Source organism: Cebidichthys violaceus, unplaced genomic scaffold (assembly GCF_023349555.1).
Source record: "Cebidichthys violaceus isolate CVI_PGR_0920_01 unplaced genomic scaffold, fCebVio1.0.p SCAF_32, whole genome shotgun sequence".
NCBI lineage: Eukaryota > Metazoa > Chordata > Actinopteri > Perciformes > Stichaeidae > Cebidichthys > Cebidichthys violaceus.
The window spans coordinates 2917380-2937366 of NW_027176506.1; the positions used below are offsets into that span (position 1 = coordinate 2917380).

Consider the following 19987-nt stretch of genomic DNA (forward strand, 5'->3'; position numbering starts at 1 on the left):
TCATTCCACTAGATATAGATTGCGTGAAAGTTACTGTTAACTGGTTATCAGTGTCAAATTAAACTGATGCCTCAATATGACCAATATAAGTAAACAAGATCTATTTCTACATAATTATACTTAATGCTCATCATCGGTGCTACTGGGTCCAAAATCAGATGTAATCATGGGTAATCAAGGTTCACCAGAAACTCCTTCAGCTCAGAGGCCAGCGAGGCCTCCAGTAGCAACCAGACCCCAGATCCGACTTCACTGCAGCCTTCGACCTGCAGTCGGAGATCCAGGAGCAGAGCTTCTCCTCGCTGCTCCGCCAGGAGCCAACACCGACACCACTCTGCTGGAGGCCCAGGCCATATTGCTGTGCCCGCCCTGGAGGGAAGGGGGGCACATGAGAACCAAAACAAGGACTGCACCAGGAAGCCTGTGCTGCACTAGAATGAAAGATTTTATAAAGGGAGCTCGTGCTCGGAAGGCAGAGGCCACTTTGCTCATTACAACTCACCAGCTAATGTTGTTGTCTTTTAGGGAGACCCTGTGTCAAATTTAATTTTTAAACCTTCATTTTGTTTAGTTTATATAGCTATTGTGTTGAACCTAACCCTAGCCTGCTGAGTCTGCTTGGTCACTTTACTTGAAGGGAACTTGGATGCACACAATAAGAAGGAGGTTGGGATCAAGGTCAATATACAAGTTGCTCATAATTCCTCGAAACGATTATTTCACAGTATCCATAGTGGTTCATTATTGAGGTTAATTGATGACTCTAAATTGCCCGTAGGTGTGAATGTGAGAGTAAATGGGTCAGTGCTTTGGTAAATTCGTAGTGTGCTGATACTGTCGATCTCATGTGTTAAATATACTAATCATTGTTCATGTTGTGTGTGTCCAGGAAAGCATTCCCTTTGCTGTGGTGGGAACGGACAAGGAGCACCAGGTGAATGGAAACAAGGTGTTGGGCCGTAAGACAAAGTGGGGAATCATTGAAGGTAAAGCATCAGTTTTGTTTTGGAAAAACATCTAATGATAAATCGGGAGAAGAGTTTTGTTCACAAATTCAAAGAAAATAATGAAGTCTTCAAATGATTCAAAGTTGTCCTGTTCTATTTTATTTCGCTTGCAAGGGAAAGATGCACCACAGCCACCTCAGTCAGTGTCTGTGGTGAAAAGTTCAACATCGTACAAGATACCAAACCATTTTATGCACACGAGTTCACGCCTTGGGATAAACATAGACAGGGAGTAGATGTTTTCGTACCCTGGCTATCGTTCTTATCTAAACACATGCCAGGTGCGTTAACTGGGAGTCAGTGATGGTTTTTTGGTCTGTCTCAAACTTGCCAAACAGAAAAAGAAGACACTGTGTCTTCACTTCCTCTTTCTGAAGTGGGAGTGTGTGACCAGCCGTGAGAAACACGACACTGTGTTCAATAAAACTGATGTACTACTTCTGCAGGACTGCTGTGTTTTGTCAGTGTTTGTGTTCCTCACTTTCCCTCTCAGTTGTACATCTTTTAAAACATTTCATGGTACTAAAATATAGTTTTCCCATTACAGTTTACACATGGGTGAATGTTGTGAAGCTCTTTGAGTTGTTGGATTAATAGGAAGGAGCAAGTCCGTTTATCATGAACCATTATGTGGTGTTGGTGGTGGTGATGGAGAAGCATCATGGTCGGGCTTAAAATAAGCACATAAACTGAAGTCTTGGCAATTTGAACACATTTTGTGCCGCCACCATGTAATGTCTTGTTTAGAGGTAGTTTCACATATTTCTGTGAGACAAATGCGAGATTAGACGTGGACAGACACAGAGGTGCACACTCACTCACTAATGGACGCACATTCTCAAATGGTGGAGATAACAATTAAGTTAATAAAGAAAAGAGTAACACAATAACACAGGACCTGTGTTACAGTATAACAGCACAGACGATGCACGTTCACATCATTCCCATTGGGTACGATTGCTGCCGGATTTGGTCATGTGATATTTATTGAAACATACAGATACGCAAGTCTCCTGATGAGCCCAACACAAGGTCTTCTTATTCTTTTAACGAGTCTACTTCTATGTGAATGGCTGCTTTTCAAAGTCAAACGTAAAATCATTTTTTTCTTTCCACAGTTGAAAACGTGGCGCACTGTGAGTTTGCCAACCTGAGAGATCTACTCATCAGGTGAGTTTGACCGTGCTGCTACACTTTGTTCTACATAAAAGAGACGGGATGTGAGAGTAATTTGTAATAACCATAAATGGCATGTTCCGGCTCAGTTTTGGCAGCCAAACTAACTAAAGTTCTTGAAGTGTAACCTAGGGATGTCACAAGAGCCAATACTGACAACATGACGATACTGGTTTTTCTACTGTAGCGCAGTAGGTAGCAGGGATCATGGCTCGAGACAGTATCCCATCGTCTTGGGGACAATAGCAAATGTCCCTGATAATGCTACATTACAACCAATCTAGTAGCTTTAGCTGTTAGCGGGCAGCATACAGCACAGTCCTACACGTACAGGCAGTGTTAACATACGGAGGATGCATTAAGTTACATCATGACTCTGTTCAGTAAAAATGAGTATTAGGCCAAGGGAAATGAAATGTTCATCATGAGAAACTTGAGATGGATCATCATGAATTTATAATAAATTTGAAGAAAAACTGCATGCAAACAGTAATAAAAGAGTACATGAAATTTATTGTTTGTTTTTTTACCATGGTATCAAATTGGGTATCGAGAATTGTGATATTGGTATTGGTACCAAATTTCTGATACCGTGAAATCCCTACTGTAACCCTAGCCTCATTATGACCTCTTAATGACCTCAAACACTGTAGTCAAATTGATGTAACCATCATTGTCGTTAATCAATTTCTACTGAGGTGTGACTTTTTCAAGGACCCTTGTCTTCGTCACAGTGCTCCCTCTAGTCTTTCTAAAAGTCATTGAGGTGTTATGCGACACACATTCACACATGGTGGAGTTGAAGTGTTGTAAGTCAGCGGTGTCCAAACGTTTGTGAAATGTATCCAACTACTTCTGTCGGTTTTCTCAAAAGACCTCGGTAAGTGCATGATAATACACAGCTTTGTTGAAGAGAGACAAGAAAAAGGTTAATAATGCACCTCTGATCTGACATGTCTGAACCAGAAAACGTAGATTATGGTCACGCACTGTGCCGTCTGTTTCCTTGGATTTTCTGTCTATTGAGTCCTTATTTCTCTTTCCATTTATTCCAATTAAATGATCATTCTGGTGGCGGAAAGGAAACTCCGAACCGTGGTCAAGATTTAGGAGGAGCAAAGTGAGATCCCTTACTGGCCGTCGGACAGTGGACCAGTATAGTTAATGGATGGTCAAATAGCTTCGGAAAGCCCAAATGATGAAGCGAAGACATTTTGGACAGACGTGGATGTAAGCTGCAACTGTACTGGTTGGCAGAGGCATACAACCACGAGGCCGTAGTTGTAGTTTGGAGATAGTATGGTTCTGCTGGCCTTGTGTGCCAAACCACAACGCTCCTCAATGGTGTTCTTCGCTTCAGTTGCTAAAGGTTTGGTATCAATACCACCATGTCTACACAGGAGGCATAACAACAGCTCCAGTGTCTAGGCATGTCCTCAGGCAAGGCGTTGAGTGTAGGCCACCCAACACACAATCACTGTAGTGACGTGCTTACTACAGCTGGGGCACTGGGACTTTCAAGAATTGTATATTGGTCTGTATAAGATTAATGAAATGAGTAGTAAATGAACATCCAACTGTCAATCTTTCTATTTTTTTTTTTTTGCAAAGGTCTCACTTGCAGGACCTGAAAGACGTGACACATGACGTCCACTACGAGAGCTACCGTGTGCAGCGGCTCAATGAGAGCAACATGAGCGTCAGTGAACTGGGACTGTCCGCCTGGCCACTGGAGAACAGATGTGCTGACAAATGTGAATCAGACAGCCACCTCTGATCTCTCCATCAGCCGCCTCCTCCCTGCTCCTGCTTCTACTCCTCATCCAATCACGATGAGAGAGGTGGAAAAAGAAAGCTATTTTTCCTTTTCCTCAAGTAAAAACTGAGATGGAGAATTTTTTTATATTGTTTTTTTATTCGGTTTTTTTCGTTTGTTTTTTTCATTACGGGACAAACTAGCGGATTGTTTTTAAATAAGAAATTAAGTTACAATACAAAATGAATGCATCAAATATGGATGTGTGTGAAACCAATGTGAGCTCATATATATATTTTCTGGAAGGATGGTGACGTATACAGGGCGCAGGAGTCTCACAATGGTGCCTAAGCATCTTGGTATCGGCTATATAAACTCACCAATGTGTGGACAGAAGTATGTGGACAGACCATTCCTTTCACCCAACATCAGTGTTGGACCTCATTAATGCTCTTGTGTCTGAAAGGGAGCAAATCCCTCCAGCAGCCAGGTTCAACATCTGGTGGAAGGACCGAAACCAGAAGAGTGGAGGCTGTTAAAGCAGAGCATCAAAGCCCCATGAAAGGTGTGAAACGCTCCGGTGTCCTCATACTTTCTGCAGAATATTTGTCCATGCGGTGTGTCTTTCTTGCTTAGGTTGTGTGTGTTTGAAGACGCTGTTTATGTGTGGAACGTTTTTGGCAAACACAAGTGTTAAAGATACCTTTTTTCATAAAGCTTGCAGGTCCACATTCTAAGTGCCAAAACAACAGAAAAATGCTTAATTTGTCCATCCGTCTCTTTCACTAAAATGTTTTGGGGTAATTGGCTTCTGTTTATTATTTGACATGGATGGAATAAAGCTAGTTATTATGTGGTTGAGTGCATAATGCGCTACCATCTTGCTCAGGATTGAACCCAGTAAAGAAAGTGTGCAGAGGTGCATTAGTTTGAAGACAGGCCTAGTGATGAGTAACGTCTGTCTGCTGAAGGTGTGGTCATTGATCATGATCAAATCTCATTTTCACATTTCACTGAGTCAGATCAGGTTAAGGAAAGGATAGTCGATGCAGAATTATAACCTACAGTTTTTATAATTAGTGGTGTTTTTCATGTAGCATCAGTTTTTAGTGGATTTGATCTCTGCAGTCCAGTTGAACAGCCAGAAGCGTTCATTAAAACAATGGGCATCAATAGAAATCTATATTTCCATTTCATTTCAACAACATTGACTGAAGAAATTATTATTTCAATTGTGTGAGAGGCTGCTGCACTGCACCTGTTGCATTATGATCATATGCAAAATCCACAGTATTATTTTTGATTAGGTTTTCTTGCTGAACCAATTCATGCTTTTAGAATTCAGCCACTAAAACATTTGACAATGTTTTTGTGCAAGACGTTCGTAACGCACTTTCAACATAGTTATCACCCGTGTCTAAACTCAAACCGTCCTGCCTAAACGCATCAACGACAGCCCGAATACACAACACTCTAGAAGCTGTTACAGGAAACCATCTCGTCAGCTTGTGCTGCTTGCTTTAATGCAAACAAAGGATGTTGTGGATGAGAATGATGAGAATAATAAAGCTCAGTGAGGTAGGGGTGCTCTGAACTCTGGGTGATGCCTGGTCGTCGGTGCCATAATCCCAATTCGTTCAGTTCATCGCATCCCGCCTCTGTTGTTGTTCAGAACAGACAGATGCCTTTAGATGTGGTCCGATTACATTTGCCTTCCCGCCTCACCCGCACTCTACTGCGGCGTTGTTTTGATGTGCTGGAAGGGACAGTCCTGGTACTGACCCGCTCAAGAGTAACAGAAGTGTTTCACTGCCTCTCGGGTCGAGAGTTCGAAGTGTGTCACATGTCTGAGCACAGCTGCTGGCAGTGGTTGGCTTTGCTCGGAAGTAACAGAGATGCCGTCGTGTTCTGACACACCCTGGAGTAAACCTATGGTGTTCACACCAAACGTGAAGCCAATTATCAATGCAAAGGCCAACTGGAGCGAGACATTTGCATGACACTGTAAAGCAAAAGTCAATCGCCGTTGAGATTCTCCTCATGTCACTGACTCTGATTCAGACATCGAGGACAAAAATTATCGTGTGTGTGTCTCTGTGTGTGTGTGTGTGTGTGTGTGTGTGTGTGTGTGTGTGTGTGTGTGTGTGTGTGTGTGTGTGTGTGTGTGTGTATGTAAACCACAGATACAGCTGCTGTATTCATGACTCGGGGGTGTTATTCTGAGTGTTGATGGTGCAGGTACAATGTTAGCATAGCCTAGCACTGATTGATACAAAGTCCATTCAAGAGACATGATAATGGCATGATCATTTAGTTATTTCGGCATTATTGTGATGTTTATTGCAATTAAGTCGCAGCATATCCCGTTCATTTTGAGTTCACAACTAGTAAACCAGAGGAATTCCCCCGACATGTGACTTGTTAGACGCGGTGAATTCTGTCAGATTCACGGAGCTGTGAGCGTGTCGCGTTTTGGTTGTGAACACAGCATACGATGCTGCAGTATGGCGAGAAGTTAAACCGCTGGAGTTCCTCAGAAACCAGATGTTCAGCTGTTCTAAAGTTGTTCTTGGATGACAAAACGACAAAAACGTGCCTTAGTGCCATCTCCTGATAAGGTGTGTCATTGAAAAGCTGCGTCTCCAGTGTAGCCCAGCAGCTAACGGGCAGTGTCGAGGAAATTAAGCAAATTAAGCTTTGGGTCTCGGGGGTTTGGCTCTGAAATTTGGCAGCACAGTCGGGTTCAGTCAGGTTGGGTCTTGAAGGTGCAGGTGCGGACCAGGTTCAGGTCTAACTTTTGTGCTTGTGCAGACCTTCACACTGTTCCTATTACCAGCTAGCTAGCTAGCTGTCATGACTTAAAGACAAACCCTTTGAGAGGAATTGAGAGTTTCTCTGGGGGAGAAAAAAAGCGTGTAATAAAGCCATGTGTTCTGTAATTTTCTACATAGACCCACATATACTGCAGTTATTCATGTTATGTACACCTATACTTTTTCTACTGTGACCTGTCAACATGTCGATCAGCTCTATCAGCTGATTTGATTTAAACGATGGTTAACGTTGAGACGGTGACGCATCCTTCAATGGATGAATGAAGACGAGAAGATGTTATTTTAGAAAAGCTGAGTAGACAGTTTCTGCAGCTTTACTGCACATAATCTTGAGTGAGAGTAGGCTCCGTGGTAATATGTTAGCAGTTACAGTGTGAAGTAATAGTGGAAATTATTATGAACACTTGAACATGATCAGGCCTAGTGTTGGTCTCACCTGATCTTCCTTTTTTTTATGTAATGGCTCAACTAACTGGTTTCAAAATGTCCGTTTCCCTCCGAAGCCTCCACAGTCACAGTCCACTCTGATTCTGATCACATGTCACACATTCTCTGTTTCTCTGCTCTGTATTCTGAGCCTCTGTGTCAACCTCCCTCATTGTATTTTATACACAGCATGTACTAATAGTTCCTGTATGATTAATGTCTTTGTCTTTTTTTTATAGTATTGATGATACACATGTTAACACTGTTGATTTACAAATAAATACTTGTCACCTTCTGAATCCAGTGTGAAGTCATTGTGATAAACCTACTGCGTCAGGCCACCTTGTTGTCTTTCCCACTGCACCACCTCTGAGGATGTAGTACCAACTCAACATTAGGCAACTATTACAGGGGCCCAGGTCACCAGGGGCACCACAAGTAACCTCAAGTAACAGTACACAGGAGTAAGATGAAGCACAGAACCTGGTGGAACTCTGTGACCAACGGTCTTCATCGAGGTCGCATCGTTGACACATACAAAGATTGATCCGAAGAATAGGACTTAAACCAGCTTGTTGGTGACGTTATGAAAAATAACTATTAAATCATTTGTTTTGTTTGACCGCCAAATGGTGCGTCACTTTAAATGTTATCTTATTTCCTTTCACAAAGGATGGTCCAGTGTATCCTATGCTAAAGGATGTAAAAAAGAAAGCATTGAAGCATCTTTCATTTGAGCCGTTCTTATCATGGCTGCCGCTTAGATATACGTCCAGGTCACTTCACTCAGATAGGAACCTTCCTAAGCAAAAGAGACTTTTCGACTGCAGCTTTAGGTCTAACGTGCTGACAGAGAGACAGTTCACTCACTGTTGCTGCTGTTTAAACTTTAAAAAATGTAATCCATCCCAGAGCTCCTCTCACCAGCAACCGGCTCCAGAATGGGACTTGTGTGGTCTTGAGACTTGTGCGGGTCGTTTGGGTCTTTATACCACGCCATCATTTTAGACGCAGAGGGCCGTGACAAAACACTAGTATTTGAGCCCCTCCTCTCGCCTGGAGCTGTCCGTCCGGCTGCCGAGCAGGAGCTCCTCCCCTCCGCCACATGCATTATGGGATGTCTCAGCCGCAATCGCCGGAGAAAATGACTTCTAAGTTTGTCATTAGTGAAATGTCTTTCGTTAGGACGAGATTCATCCGTCCAACTGGACTACACATCTACACCAATAACAGTAGTGATTGTCCAAATCCAGAACCCGTAAGGGGCTTGGGTTTGTTAGCGACCATTCTCGCGGCCGTTTTAGTAATAACGTTATATAAACTGCATTTAGAATTCCCAAGACGACTGGTAGGCAGAGATCTCCTGGTACCGCAAGATTATTTCTAACTTAACCAATATGAACAAAAACTTTTCCTTATCCATTCCTGTGCAGTGTGTATTAACCATGGTGGTGTTTTCTAATTGTGATTTTCCCTTTTTCTTTCTAAAGTCATTGTGGTCATTGGCAACTAGGCTGAATTATGTTCCTGTCGTGGATCAGGTTTCAGCGGGCTGTGTTCTTAACCCCCATGCAATGGTTCAGTCCAGTTAGGGTGAGGCCAGGAGGGGTGTATAAAGCCACTAGGCGTTGCCTGTGAGAACTCTTGAGGGTTTTTGGTAACAGCTTGCTGTGCGCTGTTGTGTCAGGTATTTGTTCAGCTTGTCTGCTTGCTGTTGATGTCATCGTGACGTTTGGTTAATATAACCAGTGCCTTTTTTGCACAGACATTCGCCAGTTGGGCCAGCCACCAGGAGCAGAGCCACCATTCCAAAATTGGATGACGAAGATGATATTGAACAATATCTAGAAACATTTGAGCATTAGCCACTGCCTACAGATGGTCCACCTGACTGGTTAACCTTGAATGTTGCTACAGATTTGAATGAGTCAATGGACACTGATAATGGTAATGTTAGAGGCCATGTTGGCAAAATATGAGATAAATGAAGAAATGTAACGTCAGAGGTTGCGAGAGCCACACATCCATGCTGGATTACAAAAGACAGTAAAAGGAGCGGGAGTGCCTGATCCTGGAGCAGTTACTCGGCACAGTGTCACTCAAAGTGAGAGTGTGGGTGAAGGAACACAGTCCTCAGAACGGTTAGAGAGCTGCTCAACTAGTGGAGGCCTTCTTGTCTGCAAGGAGGGGACAAAAGTCTTCCGACCACACCCGAGGGTGAGTCTCTGGAGTTTGGTGGGGGTGGTCCAAAGTCTAAGGAAGTTTGTCTGTTTGTTACTTTTGTGGAAAGGAAAGTCACACATTTTGAATGTCCAGCCCTAAAGGTTAAAGGTGCACACGCTATCAGAATGAGAATCAGAAACAGTTTATTGCCAAGTATGTTACACATACAAGGAATGTGGCTGGTTGATTGGTACGTAACAGTAAACACAGTGCAATAGTATTAAACAGGGGTCACTAATAGGCGAACCTTTTCCGGACCCAGACGCCGTTGTATCCAGACCTGGTCTTGTAACCGATAGATAAATGAGATTTATTACATTTTGACGGAGAGCTTCTATTTTAACTGCCACAGCTTTTCTAGCCTTTAAGGTACTCGTTCAGCGGTCCAGGAAACACACCGACCAATTACATGCTTTGTAAATCACATCACGTGATGCTACTCAGCCAATCAAATACGTGTATTCTGATATGCGTCACGGCTTGAGTGAGATATAAACAGGAGGGAGAGACCGTCGAGAGGCTGAACAGTACGTGAGTCAGAGGAGTTATTTCACATGGCGTTCTCCAAAAAGAGAAATGTGGACAGCTTAACCAGAGCCTTTAACCAAGAATGGACAGACTCCTATAGGTTTAAAACCATTATGTCTCATATGTTCAGAGACGGTGGAAATTATTGGCCCAATCCCAGTGTCCCCCTACAGCCTCAAACCCTGGACCCTCAAGGACTCACTGACATCACCTGCTAAGTGGTTGAGTGTGAGAGGCTGTGAGGGCTTGAAATGGTGTAAATATGAACGGGACAGCACTTTGCTGCAACATATCACGTTATCATGAAAACGACAACAAATAAGATGTATAATTCTGTGTATTTATTTTATACTTTGTACTTCCTGATTTGAACGTCTTCCAGACTCTTTCCTCACAAGATGAGAGGTGATTTCATTTCATCTATTTACTTGTTTTTAACCTTTTAAAAACGAGGCCTATTTGCAGGCCTCAGCTCGAATAAAGATAAGAAATACCTAATTAAGTGTATAATTAAATTTAAAAATAAAAAAATTAAAAAAAATTATATATTTTTAAGATGTGAAAAGTCATGGAAATATCAGTATACATGTTACAGGTTTACATAAGATAAGGATGGAACACAGCACAACTTGGAAAATTCAAAAGCTCGCCCTTGAAAAACAGCAATTTCAGGATATTGTTTTTTGGAAATTATGGAAATCCAAGATTTAAAATATTCCCAGCTCTTATAACAACTGATAAATGCTCTCTATACACAGTTATACATAGATACAGTGAAACATTTATAACATATAGAGCATATAAAATTAAAAAACTGATTAAATATTCCAATATTTGAATAAAAAAGTATTTTTTAAATTCAAAAACACTCTATATCACTTCTATGTATCACTCCTGATGTTCAATGAATCAAAACACAGAAGATTGGACCTTTTTTGAGTGTTTTAAGCTCTTTCTAAGCCCTTTTTAGTTGTTTAGTTTATGGTCACATACTGCTTCAGATTCAGCCCACTCTCTCTGTTTAGGGCTGTATCTCAGCCCCCCTTTCTCCGATTTTCACCATTAAGACCTCCTTCGAACCGTAGGAGCCAATAGAATTGCCTGGAATTGAAAGCTAGATGATTGACAGCACTATTAGCCAATGGAAATGATAAACGTCCCATCTGATGGCAGATCTGAAATCTAATTTGCTGAGCTTCCAACCCTCCCAAGAAGCCGAGGAGTGTCGGAGAGACACGAATCGAACGGATTCACACGGAGCACATGCAGCTGGACATACCAAGCAGTGGAAGTACGGAGATATTTCATTTTTTCGCTGAGATTCGACCAAAAGTGAGTACAATATTCGATGAAAGCTGTGTGACTTTTTGTGTTCGAAGCTGAATATCTCTGCGATGGTTTACCGGAGAGAGAAATGGAAGATATGTCCGTAATCTCCGTCAAGCGGACATGCTTCTCTATGCTGCATGTTCGTAGGTAGCACGTTGCTAACGGAGCGTAGCAGCTGTTTTCTCCGGTCTTTTTCAGTCATATCGAGTATGATTTATGATATTTTGTTATTTGTTTGCTTGGCTGATGGGAGATGTGTTTGTCTCATGTAGAAGTGACCGAGTTCATGTTGTTCCCAGGACGCTGAGGTTTCTGCAGAACTATAACATCATTATATTCGTTCTTCGTGGGTTCTCTGCCAGTTACTTTTAACACAAAACTCTCTTAAGTTTTTATGTACTCTGCGTCCAAATGGGGGACCCTCGGGCTTAAATTAAAACATCTTCGATGACAAAATCAAATATTTGATGAATAAATTAATTAATATCCTCTGATTTCACGTTTATTTTTTGTTCCATCTTTAACCCTTAATGTTTCTGAGTAAATATAATAAGACAGGCTGCACACACTGAGCCGTCCTCTTTGTTTACCTTTTTTTTTTACTGCTCCATGATTTCACTGGTTACCCGTGTTTAACGACACATTGCAATGATTTGTGGGTAATTTCCTTGGGCAAAGTCAGCATCTAATGCTGACTTACGGAAAGGGTTCATAAAGGGCTCAAAATGTCTGCCAGAGAGACGATCTGACAGTGGGACAGAACTAGACCCTCACGGACTTCGCTGGAGCGCCTCAGAGTCCGTGAGTCCGTGAGGGGGGCATTGGGACTGGGCGAATAAAAGCGGTAATGTGAAGCACAGCTACAAAACAAAGCACCATTCTGTGAGCAAACGTACCCTCTCACATCCGAAATGAAGGCACAACAAATAGACAATCTAAGAGCCCAATATGATCAGAACCCTAATGCAGAGAGAATAGAGCTGAAACAAGTGGTTTCATAACCCTGTACACACATTTCTCTTATTGGAAGACGAGAAGCTATATTATACCGTGCCTTTTTTGACACCTGAATGAACTGAAGTACTTTATTTTAAGATCAACACTTTTCAAAAACTTTCTGTAGTGTTTTGTTTTATTTTTAGATCCAGCCCTTATTGTAATTGAAATGAGAGAAGAACATTTATTTATTATTCGAGTATTTATTATTCATAATTCATTCATTTAAATTTGAAAACTGACAATAAATATTGTTAAAATATTATTCAATTGAACTTTCTTTATTTCATTTGACAGTCTTGACTACACACAGACGTTGATATAGCTGTTGGCTACGTCAATATATATGGGACTAAAGCGCGAGTTAGACATTACTGTCATGTTTGCATGAGCACATTCCCTCTAACTGGACCTCGTTGAATCCCCCTGTTGTACACTGTGGTCCTCATGCTCCCAGCTTCCCATCCTCACTGGTCACTGTTGTATGATGATAAGTGAGTAAGCTCATGTGGTTGAGAGCCCAGGTGGACCGTGAGTTGGGAGTATTTTGTCAGTAGATGCATAAGGAATGTAACTGTTCTCTGCTCCACCCTGGTCTTTACAACGAGCCGTCTGATAATGACACATATTGTTTTCGTCCTGACATACGCATGTGTGATCATGTGTTAACAGACATCCAAACCACTTTTTGACAACATCTGGCTCTGACACTTCTTGTCAACAGACATGTTGGTGTGATTTGGTGTTTTATTTTCTTTTAAATTACTTAGAAACATCTACAGGTACCAAAGCTTAAAACCCACTGGTCCTTAGTGCAAAGATTGTCTTCAGTCAAAGTAAGCTCAGGCACAGGTTGGCTAAACACAATGGAACTGAAAAAAACACACAAATTAAGCCAATTTCAACATCATCAGTAAACTGTCAGTATTTATTGTACTGCTTAAAGTTGTGCTGTACAAGGGTTGTAACAAAATGGTGACAGATGTAGACCAAAGGCTGTAGACAGGTAGTAGAAGTGAACGGAATGGTTGACCTCAGGTAATGGACCGCAGAGAGGCTGGCTGTTCATTGTTTGTGGCTGAGAAATGCACGACTGCATGTCAGAGTTCATGATATGTAAACTTACATTTGAATCCTTTGGACGCTCATTTAAAAACAAAAAATACTGAACAAGATCAGTGATCCAATTGTGAGTCATGGTCTGAGAGTGCAGGAACGGTGCTGCTTGTGCACAATGCGTCATCTTTTATGCTGACAGGGTAGGGCGGGGGCCAATTAGTGACTCTTCAATTCATTATTGTTGACTCTGAAATAGTGATATTACTTACATTAAGATAAAGTAAACAGTAGTTCACAAGTTGTTGATAAGCGAATGTCGTTTCTCTGTCTTAAGTCTCCCAAACCAAAACTGTTTGTAGAATTGTACCCAATGCAGCCAATTACTGATAATGAAGAGTTGGCCAAACTAAAAACAATGAAACTCTTGGTTGTACAGGTCTGGTCCAATTACTCAGAGTAGCCCCAGAGGATGTTTCCTCCATGTGAAAGCATTCATTCAGCATCCACTTGGTGTGGATAGTTACAGTATTAACAAACTCGGTATATCAGCATGCTCGCCGTCCTCAGGTTGACTTCTATGTGAAATCCCACCCTACCTGTTTTCACTCCCAACTCGACAAAATACCGACGCTTGGTCAGTGCTGATGCCGACACACCGAGGCCCCCTCAAGTGTCTCAATGAGACGCACCGGGTTTTCTGCTGCCTCCAATGTAAACCCGTCCTCGTCATCATCACATGGTCAGAGGTGTAGTTCAGATAGCGGGATAGTTAGGTTTGGATGGGTCAAATAAACAGTCTTTCAGTTTGTGAAACGTAACTGACGTACTTGGGTAACACCAGTTACGTAACAAACGTAGTTTTGTAAAATCCAAATCCTGTACTTTTCCTAAACCTAACAAAGTCCTTTGGACCTGAAACTAAGTTTCTTGTGAACACAAACGTTTATTTTGAAAAGACAAACGGACACTAGAGGGGTGGCTAGCGTGTAACAGTGGAGGGCCACTGACCAAGCAGTGGTGTTAGCCGAGTTGGGACGTGTTGGCCACCTTTAAACTTGAACAAAGTCTCAGGCTTGTGAGCTAAGAGCTACTGCTAAATGCTCAGCACTGCTTTCAATTAGTTTGCTTTTCTAGTCATTAGTCTTGTCAGAAATGAGCTTCCATAGTCCCCCGTCCTCTGAGATCGTTCCTTTGTCATGTTAGTAGACAGCGTAAACATTGCTTAGGTCAATCTCTCACTTCAAATGCTTTATGTATATCCTACTCTCAGGACAATGACAGTAAATATAACTTGTCACCACCTTATTCTTTCTGACGGATCCAACAGCAAACAAAGTTTAGACTCGCCAGCACAGAAGAAAATATACTCTTGTGCATTATGACAAAACTTTAAGTCAGTGTTAATGATGTTAATGGTCACTGGTGTCTAACGAGTGTATGTTAAATGTGTAATCAGTACATCATTTTCATGTTGGGGTCTGAAATGTCAGAAAATAATGATAAAAAAACAAAAAAAACAGCAATCAAAGCATAAGCTAAGTCAGGCCCACATTTGAAGCAAGTTCCATGAAAGAAAATCCTTTGAAAAATGTCTCTAAAATAAATAAATCGCATGAATAAGACACAAATTAATTTAAATAAATAGATAAATAAATAAATATACTTATGTACAATGAAGAGATTCAGAGCAACCTCTAAAATGAGCCATCTTGAAACACAACACAGACCAACTAAAAACATGCATGGTCTGCCATGTCCACACAGTTCACACACAGCGATCCGCTAGAGGCAAGCAGACACATTTCATGCGCTGCTGCAGATGCATTTGGCACAACCTAATACTGGCTGCACTGATCCAATCCCTTCAGCTGGCAGTCAGCACATCAAGCAGCACAGCGGCTCACTGTTGGGCTGTTTCAGTTCCTTCAATATCACACGATCATTGGAAAGACACACGACTACTGGCTTCAGAGTTATGTGTTGCTCCTTTGTAACATCAATAACTTATTTCCATGTTAAATAAATACTTTGGTTTATGGGAAACTTTTCTATTTCACCTTCGTACCCAGAGTCAGAAACCATGATGACGCCTTTTTGTATGGGTTCAGCAGTATGAAGGCGGATGGCTTAGGTCAGTCTATGGGATCCAAAGGTCTAACCTGGCTCAACCTGGTTCTGTATACAGCCTGTAGACGTGTTTCCATCAATTGTCAAGCAAATTTGAATCAAATTCTAGAAATATCGTACAAAAAAATATACAAATCAAACTGGTTCGGAGGAAACAAAACAAAAGTCAGTTTGGCCATTTAACCCACGTATAATAATCTTCATGAATTAGTTTGAATTATTCGTTCACGTCTGCTAGTGTCGGCCATGTTTCATGCTGTCTGGAGACGAAGGCACACATTGTGCGAATAGCCGAGAAGAAGCCAACAACAGGAACAGCTGATCAGTCATACGAGTTCAAAGTTCACTATGTCAGAATTTATTCATACCAAATTTATCCCCCAAAACCCCCTCAAGTGATTGAATTTAGACATTCCCATTCAGCTTTTCTACTGCGATACTTCCAAACGTGCTTCAAAATATGTGACTGGAAACACAGCTTGTCTGGACATCTGAAGCTTAGGTTAACATACACTGTATCAGTTGATCCTAACCTCTGACCCTTGAGTAAACTGAAGACCCCCGACTGACATGTTTTATGGAGATTTCACGTTATATTAAATGCATAACAATAACAGTACAGAACAACTGATGAACTGCTATAATAAACCCAAATACTAAGCAGTGTAGGTTAAACAACATTTGGATGAATTTTGAGCAGATTGTTTCCCGTGAATATGATATCAGAGATGAGAGTTTTTAGGAACTTTTGATACACTGCTGTTCGTATTAAGTATTTTATTTGTATAGCTTTCCTTCTCCCTGACATTTGGCCATTGTTCTATTAGCTCTTTGGTTGTTTTAACGGTGTACTTTTCTAAGGGGTTGTCTCCACCAAAGCATTTCTTTACCAGCTGGAAACTCTTCTGAAAACGCCCAGCCGGGAGAACTTTGGCGTTTCTTTGATACAGAATATCCTTGAGCGTCAAAATGTCTTCACGAGGTAGAGTGGTGGCTGTGGCCCTGGCTCTGGATGAAGCAGGCAGGGAGAGAGGACAGAGCTGCTAGTCTATGTGGCTCATGAGATCCTGTCGGTGAGGAGGTTTTGCTTAGATTCAGATCACCATTATTATCCCGCATGAGGGAACTGGTTCGGTCCAGTGTGCCCGACACGAGGACACCTTAAAGTCTACAGTAAAAACCATGAAAACAACAGCATAGCATAGGCCTACACAATGCAACCACGTCAGGCTCATTTGATCAGGTCTTTGTGGTAGCCTCTTGGTCCCGCCCCTCCACTGTGATTGGACGGCTGGGTAAGAAGTGACGAGCGCAGGGTTTTACACAAAGTTTAACGTGTTTCAACTCTCTGAAAAAGAAATGCCAAACATGCAGCGCTCGGCGTTTATTTTTTAGGCCAACTGTGTATTTTTTAAAGGTCTTACAGTGAAGAGGGCCTTGCGGCCCACGTGAAGCTTTTACGACCCCGAGTGGGGGTCGGGACCCCCAGGTTGGGAACCGGTGCAGTATATCTTACTGATTCAAACCGTTTTCTGTGACGTTTGGAACGCTGCCGTGTTTCTGAACATCAGCGTTGGTTTATGACCCTGGATGGCTCGTTTCCTCCCAACACTAAGCACATCTTAAAGGCTTCTGGAAAAACGCTGTGCAAAATAGAGACGAAACATTCCATTCAACTCAGTCGTTGTTACATCACACCATGTGTGCCATTTAGCCAGTCAACAAATCAAATGTTTGAAAAGCAACAAGAGCATACTCCTGAACAATGGCAGCTTATTATTCTGCTTTGTTTTTTTTTTTGCTCACGTTTTTATTTACTTCAAAAATACTGGTTTTCCTTTAAAAGGCAATTTTGCAGTTTTAAGTTTCATACAAACTCACTTCTCAGTTCGCAGTGATATTAGGAATATATGACGTAAATGACGATTGTAAAATGTCAATTACAGCCCAAACATTTATACATTATTTTTTCCCACCAAAATAAGTGTGTATATGCACAGAAAAGCTGACTCAATGAAAATGTTTTTGGCGGTTACTTTTACAATGTCTGCTCTCAAACCACAGTTGGCGACTGTTGGAACAATGGAAATCAAGCTGTTGGTGACTTTCATTCTGTTTCTGTCGAGTTTGAATGAAGTGTGTCTCGACGATCAACGAGACACAGCGACTGTTGTCTGACTAGAGTCTGATGGCTGGAGAGAAAATGTGTCGTGACTGCCAAACCTAACCGTTTCCACTGAAGACAAAAGCCAGATGTTAGTGGGTGGTGGTGTGTTTTTGGGCCTTTAGTGAAGTTAGACCAGCCATTGATTGCAGGACTGAAAGGAGCTGTTACGAGATCCCCCTCACACCAACTAGTTGAGCTGAGCTAGGCTGAACATGATGTGAAAACATAAACGTAAAAAAGGACATTCATAAGGTTCTGTGACTCTGGGTCTGTAGGAAAATTTCTGAAATTCCTGCAAACCTTATTAAAAACTGGCACAATACCAGGGCCCTCAGCTCCTGTTTATTTCTGTCCCAGGCCCTAGTGGACTCTGTAAGAACGGCTCTAATATGAAATACTGAAATCCTACAGCCTCCCTTTTTTTTACCTTTTTGAAGCAACCTGTGACACAATGCATTAGCTGCTTCAGAACCATCACTAAACATCATGTGTCTCTATCGGTATTTAAAAGAGGACAAGAAGAGGAAGAAGGGGTCAATGCCAAAACCAGTTATCGCCAAATTTGGATAAACCTACCTCACCAACATGCCCCCTGCTAACTGAAGTCATTCAGACCAGAAATACCATCGCTGTCACTTTAAGGCCCAAAGTCGCCTTGTTTTCTGCTCACTGTATCTTCAGCAGAAGCTCTCACGCCTTCAGGTCAGATGCTTCGTGCACACTTTGCTCTCCATTTGACTGAATGCTTGTTCATGTTGCACGGCCTCTGCAAAAACACATTTCCCCTCTAAAAACACAACATTCACAGTTTACGACAACTCGTCCTCCAGATCTGTAAATTAAATATGTGTACAAAAAAATTGAAGAGAGAGGGAGGGGGGGGGGGGGGGGGGGGGGTGAAGCGACGAGCCAATCGACTTCAACACACACACACAGAAAAAGAACGTAAACTGATGCTTTTCAAATATTCTCCTTTGTTTTGTATTGACACGGAAATGGAAAAAGGTAGTGGTATCCCAAAAAGGCGGGAACCTGTGAGTCCATGAACGCACACTTCACACACAGAGGAAGGGAGAAGAGAGAGAGAGAGAGAGAGAGAGAGAGAGAGAGAGAGAGAGAGAGAGAGAGAGAGAAGTTCCATCCCTGTCATTCACTTCCTGAACTGCATCTGTAGTTCTCTCTGATTACTGTTACTCCAGCTGGCATTATGGTGTCTCTCTAAACAAGAGAAAACGAAACCTTTGACACCTTCTAAGAAATAAATATCAGCAGTTATATTACAGAGTGATGGAAATAGAAATGTCAGTACTCGTGGTCGTGAGGACTTATATTTGTTTGACTTACCATATACAGTATGTGTGTGTGTTTACAGTGTATGAGCGCATGTGTGAGTTCCACTGTATCAGCTCAAACACAAGTCTTTATTTCCCTTTTTCTAATTCCTCCACGCTTCATCTGGATATGTCACTCCCTTCAGTATCCGTTCAGCTAAAGAAAAAAAATCTGAAGTCTTTCGAGAAGCCCTCCTCTGTAAACAAAACCCTTTGAGTTGATTCTGAAGAAGAGACTTGCTGTCAGACAAGACGTCACACCAAGCTCTTCACTCCGGCATCTTCTTCAATGAAGCTCGAATGCCACGCCATCATCCTCTGGGTCTGGGCGTGTGCCATCATCTGCCCTTCCTGCCTCTCTGTCCGCCTACGGGTCAGTCTGCTCAATGGGGTGTAGGGAGGAAGGCGGGCGGGGAAGGGGGCAGGTCATGAGGAACGGCGTGGCGCGGTAGTTCAGTCTCCGGGCTAGCGTTTGAGAAAAGAGTGAGGAAGAGGAAGGAGGAGGAAGGTAAAATCATGGCGGTCGGGTCGGTCGGTCGGTGGGGCGGGTCGGTGGTCTTACTCGATGACCATGCAGTGGGGCAGATGCTGGGAGTAATATTTGAAGAGCTCGGCGGTGGCTCCGGGGCAATTGGTCAGCTCCAGCTCCTCCAGTTCCTGCAGCTGGATGAGGCCTGACAGGCCGGTGGTGGTCAGCAGGGGGCATCCTGGGGGGGGGGGGCACACAGCAGGAGAACAACATTCAGCTGTGGGCTGGGTATACAGCCAAAAGTGTAGTTGGAGTGCATCTGACAGTTCTCCTCATTATGACTGTGTTGATAATTGTAGTAAAAGTTTTCTGAAAAGCTAAATGTGCAGATGAGGCATTACGTCATGCGACCTTTAGGTGAATTTAGGAGAAAACTACAGACGCAAATTGACAAAGTAGTAAAATAACATCTAAATGGTTTGGTTGTTTTCTTTCCACCAGTCTGAAAGAAGACATGGTAAGAGAAATAGCCCACATTTTTTAAATTCACCATTTCATT

General features: G+C 42.3%; 2 protein-coding genes across 4 annotated transcripts in view; one reads left to right on the forward strand and one right to left on the reverse strand.

Moving 5' to 3' along the window:
- septin12 (septin 12) overlaps positions 1-7498 on the forward strand; it is a 55285-nt gene extending 47787 nt beyond the window's left edge. For all 3 annotated transcript variants that reach the window (XM_068724755.1, XM_068724758.1, XM_068724757.1), the window contains 3 exons: positions 890-986; positions 2126-2177; positions 3795-7498. In XM_068724755.1, the coding sequence (XP_068580856.1) occupies positions 890-986; positions 2126-2177; positions 3795-3960 (315 nt within the window). In that variant the 3' untranslated portion in view covers positions 3961-7498. The remainder of the gene's footprint in view (positions 1-889; positions 987-2125; positions 2178-3794) is intronic.
- A 5686-nt stretch (positions 7499-13184) lies between these two features.
- The window catches only part of fbxl16 (F-box and leucine-rich repeat protein 16), a 36027-nt gene continuing 29224 nt past the window's right edge, over positions 13185-19987 (reverse strand). The window contains exon 7 of the mRNA XM_068724807.1: positions 13185-19666. Within this exon, the coding sequence (XP_068580908.1) occupies positions 19518-19666 (149 nt within the window). The 3' untranslated portion in view covers positions 13185-19517. The remainder of the gene's footprint in view (positions 19667-19987) is intronic.